This window comes from Halyomorpha halys, unplaced genomic scaffold, assembly GCF_000696795.3.
Source record: "Halyomorpha halys isolate HHAL.00 unplaced genomic scaffold, Hhal_1.1 Scaffold494.1, whole genome shotgun sequence".
Classification (NCBI taxonomy): Eukaryota; Metazoa; Arthropoda; class Insecta; order Hemiptera; family Pentatomidae; genus Halyomorpha; species Halyomorpha halys.
In genome coordinates this window covers 561,419-582,359 of record NW_027110283.1, presented here as the reverse complement: position 1 = coordinate 582,359, position 20,941 = coordinate 561,419, and the positions used below count along the sequence as shown (strand labels likewise).

At 28.3% G+C, this 20,941-nt stretch overlaps 1 protein-coding gene across 4 annotated transcripts in view; it reads left to right on the top strand.

The window, feature by feature from the left end:
- LOC106683558 (cubilin) overlaps nt 1-20,598 on the top strand; it is a 285,361-nt gene extending 264,763 nt beyond the window's left edge. For all 4 annotated transcript variants that reach the window (XM_067048435.1, XM_067048436.1, XM_067048434.1 and 1 more), the window contains 9 exons: nt 1,008-1,216; nt 3,132-3,360; nt 7,556-7,758; nt 9,670-9,898; nt 10,003-10,223; nt 10,780-10,962; nt 11,392-11,521; nt 11,957-12,141; nt 14,864-20,598. In XM_067048435.1, the coding sequence (XP_066904536.1) occupies nt 1,008-1,216; nt 3,132-3,360; nt 7,556-7,758; nt 9,670-9,898; nt 10,003-10,223; nt 10,780-10,962; nt 11,392-11,521; nt 11,957-12,141; nt 14,864-15,078 (1,804 nt within the window). In that variant the 3' untranslated portion in view covers nt 15,079-20,598. The remainder of the gene's footprint in view (nt 1-1,007; nt 1,217-3,131; nt 3,361-7,555; nt 7,759-9,669; nt 9,899-10,002; nt 10,224-10,779; nt 10,963-11,391; nt 11,522-11,956; nt 12,142-14,863) is intronic.
- Nucleotides 20,599-20,941: the final 343 nt, after the last annotated feature.

The window sequence follows — 20,941 nt, the reverse complement described above, 5'->3', positions numbered from 1 at the left end:
TAATAAGGATAAACAAATAATTCAATAAAAAATAATACTATGATAAAAATACTCAATTTAGGAATGAAATACAATGATAATTCAATATTGACTTTATAGGGGTCCCTTAAGATGTAAGACATCTTTAACGAAAAAAAAAATGCTTAAAACAGTATCGTTTTATGAGAGAAAGATGGTTTGGGTGCGGCCAAAAGAACTCAAATAGTAATTAAACTATTTGAGGACCATCTTCCTTTTATATACTACAAACAGTCAATCAATGATCTTCCAATAAGTATCATTTTAATTTATAAATAACCAGTCTTTTAGAAGTGCTATGTGAAGCTATTACAAAAACAAATTTATCGATATATTGATACCTAAAATATTTTAACCTGAGATTTTTATAAAGCTGTATTATTATTTGGTGAGGAGAGTCCAAATAAACAAGCACATAAATAGTCATTGCTAAGATTTAAGCCTGTGATATATTAAGGTATTGTTGAGACCAATATATTATTAATATATTAACAACAGCCAAGATAGATATAGTAATAGGCAGATAAGGAAGACCCAGAGAAAAGTTGCTATGAATGAATATAATAAATTCGAAGATTCAATAAATAAGACATATTTTTATTGTCACTTTAGGAGAATGTAAAATGAAAAAATATGTTAGACAGCTTGAAATATCATTCATTGCAAAATTTCATGAAAAATTAGTAGAAATGAACACAAAAAATCACTCACATGGCCAGATGTCTTGCAATATCCTCACATACACACAACACTGTCATACATTAGGCTGTAACATAAAAGGTAAAATATTATAAGGCAGACATATTAAGCTGATATGATATGGGTTTATTTATAATTATAAAATATGGAAGATTTTTCTGATTCAAATTCATTTTTATGTATTATTTTTTTAAATTTAAAGAAAAGTTGTATTGGAAATAGCACTGTCTATTTCAAAATGTTTGAATACTGGCAAATGACTATCATTTAAACGGTTTGTCTTTCAATAGCTGCCCTTTTGACGTGGTCAAGGTGTACGATGGAACGCATAACGAATCCGCACCAATCGGCACCTACTGTGGCCAACAGAGAAACCTTGTCCTATACTCATCAGAGGAGAACATGTTTGTCATGTTCGAAACTCTTCGGAGGACAGCCAACTCTCAGAACAGGGGTTTCAAGGGCATATATGAATTCAGCGAGAGCTTCGTCAAGCTGGGTAAGTTGGAAGGAACTCTAGTGTTTCATTTTTATTACCAACAAAGCAAGACTTGATTGAAGGAAGAAGTTGTAGTGTTAAAAATATATGAATCTGATAAAAATTAAATTTAATGATTTTTTACTCTCATTTTAGACTGGTAAACTCCATTTTTAACTTCCAAAAACTTATACAATTTAAGGTTTAGAAAAATTAAACAAGTAAGGAATATTTAAATTATTCTTTTTATCAAAACTTTTTTTTAGTTTTTAAAATTCGATTTTTATCTTATTTTGAATTGGATGTATTCTAAAAATAATACCGTAGATTGGTGTTAGTTTCTCTACTGGGATCCCATTACAGCCTGTCCTAAAGTTAATAGGGTTTTCAAAAAATAAACCCAGTTTACGGTACGACCTCTGGAATAAATGAAATATAAAATTTTAGTCAAATGTACCTGACTACTAAAACAAAGCAGCAATATGTTAGCTTAGTTGTTGACATATTGGTTTAATACAATTTCCCAACATGTAATTTTTCCAACTCATCAACAATTTGACATTCAATAATTTTATTGATGTCACTAAAACATTTTCATGTGATACTTTAAATTTGTAACATAATTTTTAAATTGCATTAATATTAATATTTAGTTTTATTAATAAGAGGTTAAGGAGTAGGGTAGCACAATATGAAGGCACTTTGCTCATACTCCTGGATCTAAGTTCAAGTCCAATTATGAAAGATAATTATTTATTCTGTTATATCACCCATGACTAGACCCTGGAATTGTGAGACCCTCCAGGAGCACACAATCCCTCAATAAAATTAATACCCCTGGTAATGGATTATTGAGGGAAAACCTGAACATGATTCTGACCTTGCAAAACTGTTAGTCTTCTTTACCTCAAGATCCTTCTTAGGTAGTAGTAGTGCAAGTTCCTTTTATTTTTATTAATAAAATATTCTTAACTATCTCACATTTTACTTCGAATGAGAATATTCATATTGGCATACATTTTTATCATTGAAAATATAATAATTATTTAATAAAATGTGCACAAATAGATGATAAATAAATTATCATAGCAACCATGTAAAATTTTGAACTTCAGTAACAAGTTGTTAATATTTTTAATCCTAAATAGTATAGAAGTCAATACACAATTTAGCTACTTTCTCATATATATGATAAATAGTAATAATACAATAGATTACCCCCAAACATATACATATTATAAAGGTGTAAATGAAGGTGATCATAGATTTAAGAAGCTATTTGTGTATTGTTATCTGAGAAAAAACAAACAATAAGTAAAGCTTATTATTTATTTGTGCCAACATTTGGCCTAAATTGTAAACCTTCGTCAGAACAACAAAATTGAAGATTCTGGAACAAATGAGTTAGAATCTAGACCTGTTATAATATTTTACCTAGTCCTCCAGGTGAAGGCCTACATTTTAAGTCAAAATGGCATAAATAAAAAATTAATTTTACTTATTAATGATTTTTTCAGTCTATACCTCCCACATCCACTCACCCCTCCCGATTGACTTCTTACACATAATTAAGTTAAATAAACAATATTAGGATCAATTTACTACTATTATTAGTAGGATCAATTTACTACTATTACTAGTAGGATCAATTTTATTCCCCTTTTTCAGAGTAATAATAGTAATACATTTCCTCAAAAATTCAATCAATATTTAAATTTATATAACATGAAAAACTTACTAATTTTATTTTACAGAAATAAAGCATTTTACAAGGTATACACTTTCCTAATAGAATAGCATAGACAATAATATAAGGATATCAAGATACCATATCAGATATAAATATCATAGATAATACATAATAATATCTTATATTATTAGATAATAACACAAGAATATCATATTTCATAATAAAATATCATTATGTATTTTACAGACTTCATTTCGAAAAACGATGGTGAACACATCAGGGGGAGCGAGTGTGATCAGAAGATCCTGAGCAAGAAAAAGTCGTCCGGCAGTGTGTACAGTCCCAACTATCCGTTCCCATATATACCAAAGATTGTCTGCCGCTACTTTATATATGGTATGCAGGACTCACAGCACTTAGAAAGAGTCAGGATAGAATTTCAGAAGTTTGATATACCCAAAGCTCACAAAGATGAGTGAGTATCCATTTGCATTTGTCATACATTCTGATTTTACTATTGCAACTTTGAGTGATAGTCGATGAATTATTTTTAAGAGTCTCTTTTCAAAATATTAGCAAAAATTAAAATTATCATAGATAAGTTAACCAGTATGAAATGTGTACTTCCACCAATACCTATAAAATTCAATTATCGTTCAATTGCGCATATAAAACTTATTCTATTGTCAGATATTAGATCATAAATTGATTAAAATTAATTCTTCATATATTTAAGCATTTATTTTTTAATGCTTCAACCTCAGCCTATACGTATCCTCTTCAGCACTTTTTCAATCCCATACGTGCAGACTCAGAGTATAAATGTTCAAGAATGAATATTTTAAGATACAAATTATTATTTTAAAACAATTTGTGACCTAATACCAGATAAGAATTAATTACAAAGAGCAAAAGTCTACTATAAAGTTTGTTATATACATACATTTATAATTTTATTGCCAGTTTATTTTCCTCATAAGGATATTTACCATTTTTATTAAATTCAGTTCAATTAGAAGTAGTTTCCTAGAAAAATGGAGATTTTCCAATTTTTTTAAGCTAAAACCTTGTGTTAAAAATTTTGAGAATAAATCTCTAGATTTTTCTTTTTAATAATATATCTGCAAGGATTCGCGAAAACGTTTGTAACACAATTTAGTTCATGCCAGAACAAACAACTAAAAAACTCTAGTAAAAATTGCTTAATCCGTTCTTTTATTTTACTCTAACGACCGTTATACAGACAATTTTATGTAGACTCAGTGTTGCCAAATTACTGCCTAAAGGTGTTCTTCCTGGTAGTAGTAAAGTTAATTCATTCAGATATGAGCTAGGTTTATTTTTTTGAATATTTAAAGGCAGCAAGATTCATTTAAGCTATTTAATGTAGTGTTGTTGGAGAGCGGTAACCCAAATAAGATATTAATTGCGAGAACTTATCGAGGATACTAGGAATACTTGCAGTATAATTATCGATTCAAACACGATTTGGACTATTATCAAATTGGTGAGTGCATCTGCAGTACGGTTTTCCGTTCCAAAACTTATACCCCCTTCAGTTTGGTGATGGTTAAAACTGTGTTGAAACAAGCCTAATATTAAAAAATCTGGTGCAGTGCCTCCATCGCACAACTTTCACTTATCACCCTGGAAGGCAAAAATTTTAAATAAAAATGAGTAACTACCAAACGATAATTCAGCGGTGGGTGATTGGATGATTGGATTATACAATCGGTCAATGACCGTCACGAAAAAGTAAAAGAATGAAAAAAAACTTCCCATTCATTACTGTCATTAATGACTAATTTTGGTTAATTATTTTCAGTAATGGACCTTTTTAATTTTTTAACCAAGAAAATAAATATCACCGCCACTTCCCAGGAGAATCCATTTCGCTTCCAAATGACAGCGGATTCAAGTTTTCCTACGCCCACACAGTGTTTTATTATTACTACGTTCTACTTTCCCAAAACCTTAAAAAATAAATAAACATCACCTCTTGATCGAAACTTTCGATTATGTTACTTTTTTTTAATTGTTTTTTGAACGGATTCTGTCTCCAATGCCTAGCTATCAAATCGGATACCCTATAAGAGGTAACTGCTGCGTAATAACCGAAAACTGAGTTTTTCAATAGAAAATGGTGCTCTAACGATTAATGAAACTCAAGTTTTCTCCTTAAAGCCCTTTAACGTTTCGTATTAGAATTAATCTCCTTCAAAATCAGATCTCAAATACCAAAGACACAGCCAGGGGGATTGCTAACACCAATTATTGGGGGAAAAAATTTTCCTACAATTTTGATTAAATTTCTCAACTTACTGGAGGTGTGGGAACTATTCCCAGAAATTTTCCAAACATCGTTGGTTAACTGAGCTCTCTAAATTGGGCTTATAATCAATTTTCAGTACAACCTCTTTGAAGAATTTATAACCACAACTTTCGCGATTTGAAGTGGATTCTTAAATCTCAAATTTCTTAATTTTTCGGGCTTCTAAATTATTGGATGTGATGACCCCTCTCCCTCCCCCCTCACAACATTGGAATGTTCCTGGAATATCCTGGAGGATATGGCATGTAGAATTTTTAACATTTTAATCACGTTTTTGAAATTATTGGACAAGTCCCCTTGGAAATTTGTTCATTCTTCTATTTGTTTGTGAAATAACTTGGAATCTATACATCTCCTGGAATATACTGCATGGTTTACTTATTCTCGATAGTCAGTAATTTAACAAAGCTTTTTTGATGAATTACTACATCATTATATTAACAGACCACATAGATGTTCATGAGGTATATACTACACAGACCCATATCCAAAACTTTGATATGATAATTTTGACTGATATATATGTTTCTTGGTGTGCTGAAGCCAGAAAAGAACTCCATTTTGCTTCTTCACAAACAGATTTTCCGCAAGTTTGTGTTATGTAATGCCACGAAAATCAAGAAATTCACCCATAGCACCTAGGGTATTTTAATGTTTAAATTTAAATTCTCAAGGTATGAAAAGAACATTGAAATATACCAACTGGCACAAATCAGACCCTACTTGATTCATTTAAATTTGAAATATAAGAAAAAACATTTATAATTTTTTAGTGCATTTGATTCTAGCAATTTGATACTTATTTTTATCATAAGAATGAGAGAAAACCCATCTCTCCAATGATTCAAAACACTTGAATTTGCTCCAAGTAAATCTAGAGGAGCAATTAACGTTTCAAGTTAATGTTGATAAATGTGAAAACAAATTCATACCCTCAACCAAGAGAGAAAAAATTTTGATTGTTTCTTTTCGTAGACCTAAATTAATTAAATGAATAGAAAAGACATTTTAGTTAATTTTTTAAAGAAAAAAAATAGCTATGAAATTGCAACATATTTGAAAAAAGAAAATTAAGTTGGTTAAGCAAATTTGAATTGAATTACTAATGTCATACTCAGATTAAGTATAAAAAAAGACCCAAAAAAACATTAAATTAAAATCTATATAAAAAAAAAATTAAAGTGTTTTACCATAAAAAGTGAATTTAAGGCATATTTTTAGAACAATTTGATAGTGAGTTTTTGAATATTTGAATTAACATATCATATAACTAAAAATGAGAGTTGCATACTGTAAGTGAGAGCAATGTTTAGCATTTCACCCTCTTTGTTGAGCTATTATTCAAAATTTTATTTTGATGCTACACCTAGTTAGGGTGGCAAAAACTGGAAAAGATAGCACCAAAACCAAGATTGTTAGGGTATATAATTATTGTAATACTTAGAACTTTTATTGTTGTTAGGATAAACACATTGATTTTTGTTTGGCTAGCCATGTTTCTGTCCTAAACACTTTCATATTACGACGTCTAATTTAATTAAAAGAATTTTTATTTTTAAAGTAAACTCAATCTAAACAATTAATAGATTTTCTGCAAGATAAATTACATTTAAGAATGATAAACTCATTGTTAGGAAGTACTACAATAGGTGGTACAATAATTGACACAGTCAGACAAGACATATTGAAAACATTCAATCAAATGTTTACAAATCTTATTTTACCTGCCATAAGCCAATAATATCAACATTTACTAATCATAAGAATGATACGGTAAACTATAACATCATGAATGAATGGTATAATTAAAGAAAACATAATTTAATAATTATAATTGAATAAAATTTTATTGTATTTTTGTAAAATAAATATCATTATTAATATATTATTTTATTTACAGAAGTTTCACTTTTTTATGACAACAATAAAGTAAATTTGCTAGATTTTATCACAAAAAAAGTCACTCAAATATATTTGAACAATTATAAGTGCATTTTTTTATATCTTAAATGCAAACTGATCTAGTAGGGTCCAATTTGCGCCTTTGGTTATATTTTAATGTCTTTTTGATACCATAAATATTTGAAGTTGAACAGTAATAACAGTTGAAGGATGATCTTGATTTTGATGCCAGATGAAACTGCCTTAGCATATCATTAACCCACAATTTTTTTGAATTTACACAAGTGATTGTGTATGTGATGAAAGAAAACAAAGTTTATAATTGGTTTCAACACACCACAATCACAGCTAAAATTATCAAATCAAATTTCAAAAAGTCTTTTTTTGTAGACTTTTGTTAATTGATTCAAAAGTAATTTTAGGATTTTATTTTTAGTACCAGTTGCAGTGATGGTTACCTTAAAATCTACCTCAAGGGTCAGGAAGCAACAGATTCATATGAGAAGTACGACCATGAACTATGTGGAGAGGTGAGCTCGCCAAGCCAAATGGTATCTGATGGCCCACGACTGGTAATGGTTTTCAGCAGTGGCGAGCTCCAAGGGCGTGGCTTTAAAGCCAATTACACCTTTGAAACTGGTAACTGACCAAAAATCTTTATATTTAGTTTACACCTTTAATCAGGTTATCTTATCTAAAAATTTGGAATTTTGATATATTTATAACAAATAATCAATTAAAAAAGGACTATAAATCCTGAGAACACTTTTACCCATAAAATTCTAAACAATTTTATTAAAACAAAATATGAGGTTTCGGTCTTTTAATTTTTCGCAATAATCAAACTTATGGTAATTTTTCTTTTCAGCTAATTTTTTTCTATTATCTCAGAAGATAGGTTCTTTTTTCAAGAATAATTTTTTTTTATATACCTTTTCTTTTTTTTTTTGGAGGAGCTTGGGGTCGATGTCCAGGACGTGGCTAGGTTGACAGAGAATATAATACTTGACTCCCTGGGAATCATACACCACCCCATGCATGGAAATTAATGAGTGGGGGAGTTTATCCAGAGGAGGGATGGCATGCATGCATCGCATATCTTATTTGTTGTTTTATCTATTACTTTATTATTTTAAATATTTTAATATTTGTTATATAGGGGAATTTGTTGATCAAATGAAATAGGGGTTGTGAAATCGAAGGGAAAGAAAAAAAAAAAGAAATAAATTGAAAAACTTGTAGTTAGTTTGTAGACTGGTACTTTCATTGTAAAAGAAAACTGTGAAAAAAAAAAATGTTAACTTTCTATTATATTATATCATATAAAAATATGGAATTTATATATGTCCAATCACGGATTGATCAGTATGCTGTGTAATGTAGCAACCCGATGTATTTGGGCAGCATGAATGAATAAAGTATTTCTTTCTCTCTCTTTCAAGTTTAGTCAGAGGGTTTTAAGTAAACTGTTTTGATTGTGAGCATATTAACAAAGCGCTAAGATGCTAATGGTGGATGTCATTGCCAGAAGTCCATTACTTATGAAATAATTTCCTTCCTTTTTTTCTTTGAAGTGAACGTCCATGTTTTCAATGTATGTTGGCTGATTATTTCAATAAATTAATAACTTTTTTTTTCTTTTTGAAGTCATTCCTTAACCACACAATACAGAATTTATTATGCCTATTATTATCCATTGTTTAATTATTTTTCAGATTATCAAAGGAAAAGTTTTATTTTTTGCTTAACCTCAATCAAGCTTAAGTCCAAAACTTTTCTATGGTTTTTATTTTATTATAAAAATACTTTGAAGGAGATAGTCAAAGCTGTGGTTAAGGAGAACAAAAATAGTTTTCAACTATTTATTGATTACCAACGGTTTGACCCACAATGTAGGTCTTAAAGATGCAAATAAAAAGATGTAAAGAAGGTAAAGCCAATGTAAGAGTAAAGAAATGGCAGATTTAAAGTTGTAGGTATAAAAAGACATCTATGTAAACAAATTACCATAAAACCTGAATGAAATTGTAAGGAAGCTATAAAGTCAAATATAAATAAGTTATCTTGTTTATTTATTTTTTCTTATCTTATTTATTTATTTTTAACTTCATTATTATTTTATTTAGGTTTTATAAGAGTTTGTTTAAACAGAAGTCTTTTTATATCTCAACTTTACATATGTTTTATTTAATGTCATTATTTTACTCTTATAGTGGTTTTACCTTTTTGTATCTTTTTATTTTAGTCCTGATGAAGACATATTGTGGGTCAAAATTTAGGGATTTAATAAACAGTCGAAAATTATTTTTGTTCTTCTTGCCCTGATTAATTTCACATCTGATTAATTTCACACATGGTCTATTAAAAATACTTCTTCATACAACTCACATTCATTGATATATATAATAAAAATACTTTATTTTATTACTTTAATAACAAACCTGTATTTCAATACAACCTGTATAAATTGATCAACCAAAATGCAGACAAATTTTGTTGGAGAAAAACATTTTTCTTTATGAATTTGAGATAAATAATTTTATTTTTCAGAGTATCGGATACCTGGTACAGCAGCTCCAGATGGTTCTTGTACGTTTAAGTACAACAGTTCTAGTAGGAAGAGAGGAGAGTTCAACTCACCTCGCTATCCTGCTAATTATCCTTCATCGACCAATTGCACATATGAGTTTCATGCAACTGCCAATGAACAAGTTTCAATTGTTTTTGATAACTTTAAGGTTCGAGCTGACTCTGTAAACAGCTCCTTCGGTTCATATGGGTATGTCTAATTCTAAATAAATAATTAAACATTTATTCATAAAATGATAAAACCTAATCAACTTTAAACATCAGAGGTTAACAAATTAAAATTATTGAATATAGGCCCACCATCTGCACTGAAGATTGGCTTGAAATATACAATCTATATCGGGATGGAACGGAGAAACTAATAGGGCGATATTGTGCCATGACAGCACCTGGGCCCTTGGATTCGAACCGTGGTGCTGTAGGCCTGAAGTTGCTACTACATACAAATGCTGAGGGAGTATATTCAGGTTTTAAGGCAAGATACTCCTTTGAAGTGGCTAAATCTATTTTTGGAGGTGAGTGGAATTTTAGTTAGATGACCAAATTTTTTGTTCTAACTCTTAAATATATTTAAGAAAGCATTCTTGTATATCTGTAATTTTATTAATAATATATTCATTTATAATGGTAATATGAAGTTTATGTGTCTAGATATACTTATTTTTCATCAATAAATCATTTTCTAGATATTTTATTTATTTATTTATTGATATTTACAACTGTATAAAAAATACATCCAGCAAATTTGATCATAATGATAATGATATGATACAGCATGTAGAGAAACCCAGCAGTAGAATTCTAAAATTAGATATTTTAAAATTATCATTATTTCTTAAATTTTACAGTTAGGAGAAACAAACATATTCAAAGTTCAAGTTATTTTACCAGAGACAAAAATCAAAATTCCTAATGTATATTCATAAAATTTTGTCATAGTAAACTTTCAATAACCTGAATACAGATTTTTGACAATATGATGATGTGTTGATTTTTTATATTATTGATAAAGCCATTTTTTAGATGTTATTTATTCAAATTTAATCTATTAATTAAATATTCTTCTTTTAGACTGCGGTAGCAATGAGAGTAGTATAGACTATGGCGTAATAGTAAGTCCAAATTTCCCTCATAAATACGAGGGACCAGCCAGAGGTGCTGCCAGTAGAACATGCAACTGGTACATCAATGTCCAGCCGGAACACAGGGTACTCCTCAACTTTGAGTACTTCGCAGTTGAAGGGGATCCTGCATGTAAGTATCAAAAGCATTCATTTTGGAATCAAAAGTAGCAATTCACTTTAATGTTTTAACCACAATGAATAAACTAATAAATACTTAACCTATATGTTTATATTTTGAAATCACAGTTAAAATTAAATACATAAAAAAAACATTAATTATTCCATAATCTTATCATAACTTCTAACCATATAACCTATCCAAAGATTATGCTCTAATGAATCTAAAATTACTAAAGAAGAAATTTCTCTAAAATCTAAAAGAAAAAAAGGACATCAAATGTACATCAATAATATCTTTTTATGGCACTGGGTCTAATTTCCCTTTCATATGATTCAGAAATTAGTGAGACTTATCAAAACTTAAATAAATAAATTATCACACTTTTTTTTTAGTTAGAAGTTTTATGATAACTTTATTAAAGCAAGTATGTTTTCACAGCTCGCGGGTGCCCAGCTGCAGTGGTAAGATTGTGGTACACAGTCGATGGCCCTCCTTTAGAGTTATGTGGTGAAAAACAGATGAACAAAAAATGGCAATATATTTCTGAAGCTAACTATGTTAGGATAAGGTCAGTTTTCTTTGAAATCTTAATGAAATATTCTTAATTTTAAACATTTATTATACTGTATTGTATTATAATGAAGATATAGTTGAATGTAGATGCAGAGCCAACTTTAATCGAGGGGCCCCCCTTGATTTATGGGATTTAACTAAATTTATTTTTTCAACAACTTTTGAGTTTTAAACAGAAATAAACCCAATATTTTTAATCATTATTTTATTTAATATTTGAGAAGTAACAACACCTCATAGATGTAGTAAAGTAACTTTTATTTTGTGGTGGTCCCACGGAGTGTGAATTGACTATTACTTTGTTATAATTGGTCTGTTACCTGTTGATAAGAATAATATAATCTCCAATGATGATTATTGACAAGGCACTAAATATTTCAATGAAACAACAAATTTTAAATTAATCTAACAGATTGTAAACCTTTTTCAGTTTTATATCTGCTGACAAATCTGTGGGCGCAGAAGGATTCAAAGCAGTCTGGACAGAATTCTCTGATGATGCTCAATGTGAAAATGGGTTCCGTTGTGCAACATCAGGTTTCTGTATCGCTAAGAGGCTACGTTGCAATAGGGTAGCAAATTGTGGTGCAGATGACCACTCAGATGAACTAAACTGTAAGTATGCCATTTGACTAACAGATACTTTTAATTGTTATTTTTTTATTAATTAATTATCGTTGGCTTATATCAATATCAGCTTACTAATTTTACTCTTAAGGATAGAGTCCCACTGTTTTTTTTCTAGATTTCTTGAAAATTTATATGACTTAAGAATATTAAAAAAAGACAAAAAAATTTTTTTTTTTCATCCCATTCTGCAGAGTTTCTTCAGGGCTAAAAACAAGATTTAAAAACTAAAAATATTGTAAGCAATATAAGAGTGTAAGATAACATGAAATATAATAAAACTGTGGTAGGTTTAAAAAATATGATATTGTGAAAACATTAAATAAAAAAAACATATAAAAATTAGCAAAGTAAATGAAAGAAAATAGAAATAAGATATTAAAAAATAAAGAACAGAACAAGACACAAACCATACCTCTTAGAAGAAAGACGAAAAGTGAAGGTAGACAGGGAAGCAGCATAAAATGTGCGGAATGACTCTTACCAGGAATGAATGACCATCTGTAAAAGACCGTTACATATAGAAGATAAATAAAAACAAAAGATGTTATAAATATAATATTGTAGTAAAATATGATAATAATAGGAAATATATTATTGACATTAAATGATAATATATACAAATACTTAATTAAAATAGAAAAAGGAACATACTAACAGTAGTTGTAGTAATCCTTTTAGGTCTCAATGGAGCAAAGGCCAATAAAAATTCTCTCCATTGCTGTCCCGACTGGTTCACCTCTGATCACTGATCTCTTCTATTTCCTTTTCTTGATTAGTTCCTCTCTTGACTTGAGTTTGGTTTGCTATCTTAATTTTTTGTCGAAAATGGTTTCAGGCCAGTGGATGCCAATTATTCTTCTTAAGCATCTATTATCAAATACTTGGAATTTTTCCTGAGTTTTTTTAGTGACCTACCAAGTTTCAGATTTATACAAGGGTACTGAGAGTACATTTGTTTTAAACGGATGCAGTTTGGTGTCCTGAATGATACTCTTGTTTTTCAAAACTTTATTCTACAGGACAAATGCTTTGTTTGATTTGCACTACCTGTTCTTTAAATCCCCATCTGTTCCTCCGTTTTCACTTACCATACTCCCTAGACAGAGGAATAAATCCATTGTTTCCATAGGTTCATCTTGTTCCACCTGTTACCTATCTTCAACTCTGTATAAGTGCATAAGCGTTTATCCTTATTTATTTTGTTTTAACAATTAATTCTTCTTTTAATCTTTTTAATTTGTATTCAGTACCTCAGCATTGTGCCAGGTGGCAAATGTTGTCAGCAAACTTCAAGTCTTCTAATCAGTCAGTAATGCTTCACTATATTCTCCTCTTTCTATTTCCTGTAGTATAAAAACATACTAAGAGATAATATGACGAAGAAAGAGAAAATATTCAAGGTTAAAAGGTTGAAGGGAGGTGCATAAGTGTTTTTATTAAAGATTTATACAATAAATGAGTATTAATCATAATGCAATAAATATAAATATGCAGTTGAATTATGAGAACTTGAAATAAATAGTAGGTCTGAGAGGATATTAAGTAATTTTATTGCGAAATGCAGAACTCAGAGAAAAACAAAATAAAATAAATAAATAAAGAGGATAAACTAAAGAAAGGCAGACAGGAAAGAAAATAAGGCATAAGATATGTCAATAGGAGAGATACAGTCTTTATCAAATTTATGTTTAATAGCTTTTGATTGCAAATGAATATGGATTGATTCTGAAATAAGTCATTTTTTTATTGTTAAGGACTGTAGCAAGAATAAATTATTGGTCAAAGTTAAAAAAAATGGTTGAGGGTCAGGATGTATTTAGAAAGTTTATAAAGGTTACTAAAGTTCATGGAAGTTTTGTGATGGTAAATACGGTTTTTGGTTTTCACCAATATAGAAAGAGATACAACTGGGGTAGACCAAGGAATCAAGTAAACTACATTGGAGCAGAGTTGAAGAGGTATTGGATCATTTAAATTAGAAAAAAAACATTTGAAAAATTGCTGTGTCAGTCCAAAAATAAAAAAATAAGATATTCAGTGCATTATCTCTACTAGAAATCTCCCTACTTTAAAGTAGAAAAAAAATAATAAGCAACCACAATATTTAACTTTTAAGTTAGCTAACTTTTAAACAATTAGCAAAAAGTCTTCTAACGTTAGATATAGCTAACTTTATTGAAAAACCAATATTTTTCCTTAAACCAAACTCATAATTTGATTCTACACCCTTAAAACTAGTTTATTTTAGTTTTTATGAAAATAGAAAAATAAAAAGATTTTCATTAAAAATTTGTCTAATCTAACCTAACATTGAGGTTTCTTAAAAATAGTTACGATTTTCTCCCATTTCATACTTACAGTGTAGGTTTTATTTTTTATATACACCAAGTTAGCAACATAAGTCTATTATTGTTAAATAAATCTGGAAGAATTGAAAAATTTTATCATATTTACTCAATGCACTTCAGAATGAAATGCTTTTTTGAGAATACTTTTTCTATAAGGGAATGTTGTATGAAAAGAAATTTAATCATACAGAGCAAACAATTTAAATATAGAACTACTAGAAGAAAATTTTAAACCATGATTACTCCAGTGGTTCAATAGCAATAAATAAACGATGATTAATTTATGATTAATTTTAGTCCAATAAGTATAAATAGGTTTGTCATTTTAATTAATATTATTTTTAAATCTCTTTTGTTAGGCATAGTAGAGGTGGCAATGGAATGGTTCTGGCCCTCGGCCGTGGGCGGTGCTGCAGGTGGTGCCCTGGTGTTAGCTGGAATTTGCCTTTGGTGTAGGCGCCTGCGACCACGACCAAGACCGAGACCACTTCATCGACCAAGGCCTCCACCGCCATCCTCCGCCCACGTCTGTGATGAGCTTGGCCAAAGGTTCGCCAGTGTTGACAGTGTATAATTCAGCCACAGCGGCTTCTTCGTCCTACACTCCTGGGCTAACTTCCCTGCCACAGTGGGTTCAGCTGATTTCTGTGTTAGCATCCATATTGATGTTTACAGAGAAATTCATCATAACTACAGCTAGTTTATAATACTGGCAGACTTGTCAATGTATCAGAGGCTGGTCTCAAAAAGTAGAGGTGCTGTTAACCATCAACAATACCAATAAGTATAGGATTGTTTTTCCTCAAATAGGTGATACTGACTGATATATGCTAAAGATGCCTTCTTTATTTCAAAGAAAAAAAAATTTTGTGTTTATAAACAAATTTGTATCATCTATACACCAAATAGAGGGAAGTCAAATTTTGATACTTTTTTATTGAATTAAACAACCTGTGGTTTTAATTTTTACTAACCAAGGTACGCCTTTAGTAATTTTAATAAATAACAACATATTCAGCTATAGTTCAAAAATAAATATAGCACATGAATTTTAATTACAATACAGAGATATAAATTTCAAATTAGTTATTTATTTATTAATTTTATTTTTTTCACTGATTGAATAGGAAACTAGAAGCATAGTAGGCTTTACTACTTTAATTTTATTCCTTATATTACCAAAATGAAGTGAAGGACTTAGCTTTACTTAGAGGGTAAATAATTTAAACATAAAACTGCCAGAACAAAATTTTAATCAGAATCAGAATTTTATTTTCTTAAAAAAAGGAAAATTGAATGAAAATTATAAATTAAAAATTATTGCAAAGTTAAATATTTGTCCTTCCCTTATAGATGGCAAGAAAAAAAAATGAATAAGTTGTTGAGCATATATTATTCTTTTATTTAATGCATTATTAACCTTTTTGAATTTGTTCTAATTAATATATTATTTCCAAAATAAACAAGATGAAAACAATCAAGAAAGTAAAATTATATACCATTTGGTGTCTAATTTAGTCTGGTAGATCAAAATTTTCAGAATATGAAGTCTTCCATGAATGCCTTGACCTTATTTGAGTAATGAAAAAACAAAAACAAAATATAGATAAAAGGTTACAAGGGCAATGAATTAAATTCATTTCATTGTTCAAAGGTAATTGAACTTCATTTTAAAAGAAATCGTTGCAACTATCCTATCTTTAACAGCAAAAATCTACTTTTACTTACGCCCTCGGTACTTTGATTTTCGGTTCTCAACGCTTATCAAACCACTTAACTTTCTAAATTCAGAAATCTATATATATATATATATATACATTTTTTTAATAGAATGTTCATACTTTTAAAAAATAAAGTAAAACATACCTACACCAGGCGTCCTGAACTCCTACCTTACACCAAACCAGTACCTGCTTTATTTAAAAGAAATGTATGAAAGAAAATTAACTAATGCTTTAAAACTAAAACTAGAAAGTAATAACTGATTAGCAAAATCTGACAATAGTGTAGAAATAGGGCTTCCTAAATCATTCTCTGAGAACCGAGTGTTAATATTCTAGATATTTTTCATATGATTTATCTAATAAATTTACCACTGAGTGGAGTGTTTTTTGGTGTAGTAGGTCTGGCGTACCTTGTTCATGAACACCTATTAATTTTTATACTCTGGGGTAAAGAAAATGGTATAATACATATATAAATAAATATATATATAATATATATAATTATAAATATATAAATAGGAATATGAGTTAACTCATTTTATATAATTACCGTTGATCGAATTATAATTAGTATGCACACTAGAGCGTATGTATAAATAGGTGAGAAAGTTGGCCATTTGAAAATTTTGTGGAGACCCTCCATTAGAAGGGACTCTTTCAACTTCAACGAATTCGTCAGATGAGGCTTTGTGAATACGTGCTGTGCAGTTCTTGCTCATATATACTGACAGTAAACTACTGTTTTTGTATATCCTTTCTTAATATAAAATAAAATAATGGACATTACCTGTATATTTAAAAAAATAAAAAATATGAAAAAAAAAATGTGCGAACTTATATAAAATAAAGTATAAGTCATAAAAAAATATGTTTAAGTAGAGATATAAATGGAAGTATAAAGGCAGATTTCTAAAAACCAATGTTATCATAAAATAAAGTTGATTAAAAAAAAATCAATCACAACAAGAGATGAAATGTTTCATGATTTTATAACTTCCTTGTACTTAATAAAGAATAATTATATTTTATAAGCAAACAAAACGCCGCTAATTAAAATTTTTAAAAAATGTCAAGAAACATTTCATTGGGGTTGTGTAAAAATTAGAGCATATGTTCCTCCCATGATGTATTTTTAAGTTTGTATATTTTGTTATAGGTTGAAGCTGTTCTTTAAGCACAGATGCATATATGTATATAAATTTATTTTTTGTTCATATATAATAGATATAAGAATTTGAACACACTTTTATAGGTAATGGGATTAGAATATGTATTCGGTTTTATATCTGTCTGTGCACAATATTGCACAGGATTGTCACTCCCAAATAACAAGAAAATATCCAGTATTATATAATTAAAATTAAAATATGTGCCAATATGTTCGTGGAATTGGTGGGTTATGATCAATGTCGTTTGGTTGGAATAAATTATTAAGTCAATTTTTCAGATTTTAATAATTTAACCAGTCCAAAAGAATAGTCTAATTTATTACTGGGAAATGTTATTAAATAAGCTCTTAATGCACAAAAATGCATATTGTTTTTTAATTAGGTATATATTGCAGGGATATAATAATATGATATCATACAGTGTATAATATGCTATCACAATATATATAGCTAACTTAATTAGAAATTATACTTGATAATAAATAATTGTTTATTTAGATGTTTCCAAGGATATTTAGTTTAATTTTATACAATTTTCATATTTGTTTTCATATGAAAAGGTCATCTATCCACAATGTAATGTTCCTCTTTGCCAACACTTCCTAAAAAAAAAAAAAATAAAATGATTAAAAAAATAACATATACACTATTTAAAACACCACCCAAAAGTAAGACTAACTTAACTGATCACTTACCTTTATTTTTTAGTAACTTATTTTTAATCATTAGTCCCAATGCTTCCAAAATACATGAAATATGAACTATACCACCTTTTTTATTATGTTTTGTTATATTAATAAGTTCATTTTTTAAAAACCTAGTATAATATTATTCCATGGCTATAATGTTTTTTATAGTTTTTATTATATTTGCAATGACTCGTTTGAGTTGGAAAAGCCTAAGTTATGACAACGACATGCATACATTTGCAGCCATTTTTATTATAAACAATCTTTTGTAGCATTATTGAATATTGTGAATTATTCTAATGTAAATAAATATTGGAAATATTATATAAAGTAATTGATATAATATTATAATCCCGTTGGTTATTGACAAAATTTCTTTAATACCTACTCATTATTCAGCATATTATCTAACACCATTAGCTATTACAATTCAACCATTAATTGCTAAATATTTTTTTATTTTCTTATTATACTTTTTAAAAATGGTAAAAAAAAAATTGTTCTGAACCAAATCATTTGAGTTCAGTTCTATAAAGTTGTTTTCAATAGTATCTCAATTAATACATTAACATAAATAAATTAAGTTGTAATAAAGCTGTTCCAAGTGGTTATGCTTATGATAAATGATTTATTTAGTGTGGCTTAAAAATAAAATTTCTTCAATATAATAAACAAATGAAGAAAATTTTTAATTTGTAATTCAAAATATATTTTTATAACATTGTAAAAAAGAAAAGGAAATTATTTAAATTAACTGGCCAAACCGTCAAATACCATTCAAACTGTGAATATTCAAAGAATATGGACATACACGATTATAAAATCATTTATATTCTATTGTTTTTTGAAAATATTTATTATTATTTCAACATACATCACAGCCATTTATATATTTTCCACGTAGTCTGGTTTTAACATACAATTTGTTACATTTATTACATATTATTTATAACTATTGTATTAGTAATAATTAATTAATATTTAGTATGTAGCCATACCCTTTATCCTTTAACAGATATGTTACCAAATGTGTGTATTTTAGATCATATTCATTCAGTTGTTCCTAAGTGTATTGTATACAAAAAGGGGCTGAATATCCGGAGTTCACATAAATTTTATAATTGTGTTATTCTGGTAAATACTATTACATACTTATATATAAACTATAATGTTTCAACACATTTGGTCTAGACGTGAAAAGACTGGTAGATCAAATGTGTTAAATCATACATATATATTTATAAAAGTATATATACATATAATAACCAATTTATTGGTGTTAAAACTTCCAATGGAAGTAGTAGATGGGGGGATTGGGAAACAAATTATCAGTTATGTACTATAGTAGTATTTTAAGTATAATAGAAAAATATATATATTTAAAAAAAAATAAACGGAAGAACAAAAATACACTCACACACACTCAAGTTTCCATGCAATCTTACCTATAAAAATGAAACAGAAGCATAAGTAATGCAATTTAAAACTAGACATAAGATCAAGATCTTCCGTGCAAACGTTTGGCTCAAAGCGTGTATAGGTATATTTGTTAATAGTGTATAATTATCTTTTTTATTTGCTTGTGGCATTAACTTTTGTCGTTATTGCTTTATGAGAGCTCATCGTTAAAGATGATAAAAGGAATAAATAAATAATAGTCTGTAATTATTTATGTCAGTGCATTTGTTTAAATTAATTGATGTTTTACAAAAAAACTTTCAATCATGAGTATATGTCAAAAATTGTTTTACATCTTGATTTCTATATATTATTTTGTATAAAAATGATTTGTCAAACTGATATCTGTGGCATAACTAATTGTGAGTTATTATCCTATATCACATAATCCAGTTATGATCACTAGGAAAAAAAATTGTAACACATGTATGTTTTATAATCATAAATTATTATTGTTATTATTATTATTATTATTATTATTATTGATTACAATATCATTAAGTACATACATTATTATGGTTGAGACGGGTGAAATTATATAAACTTATATAAACACTTATAAAAGTATAATAATGTAATATATATAAAAATTAATGTATGAAAATGCTCACTCTGCAATTAGTTAATAATAATAAATCACTTTTCCAAGGAAAGTTAAACATATTAAAATATTGTGTGTATCATAGATAATAAAGCCTACGACTTTTTGTTATGGGATCTGATAAAAAAGACTCCTCAATCTGAAATCTACAATAATGGTTTGTGAGAATAATCACATTATATGTACATATATTGTAACATTGTTTTAAGTAACTTGAAACCATAAAAGAAGATGTGCTATTTAAAAGGCATATCTTTAAGTTCTAAGATCCAAGATAATCTCATCCAATGTTCGTTCCATAAACAATTTCAATCTTTTAAAACAGCTTTCATTCCTAAATACTGACAAATTTGATTATTTTTTTGGAGGAATACTATTTTATATTTATTTTTAGTTACATATCGTCTAAGCTCTATGATTATACAGAAAATTAAAAATCATTTAAAGCCTTTTCGTATTGACTTCTTTACTTAAGCATGCTTTACCTTTTGCATACAATGATACCATTGTGTGATCTGATTGAAAATTCTCTGAAAACAGAATTTATAATTTATAATAAATAGACAAAACTTTGCTTTAAATCTCAACTTTTAGTTATTAATTCAAAAATTTGTTTACAACTTTTAAATTTCAACAATTTAGTTTTACCAGATTTATTTAATACATAAACAAAGTTAATACCTTAGTGTTACAGTATAAAAAAAAAAAAAGAAAAGAAAAACTGGACACTTTATATATTCATTTTTAATGGGAGATTAGGAATAATGTGTCTGTGTTTGTGGGTAATCTGATTAGT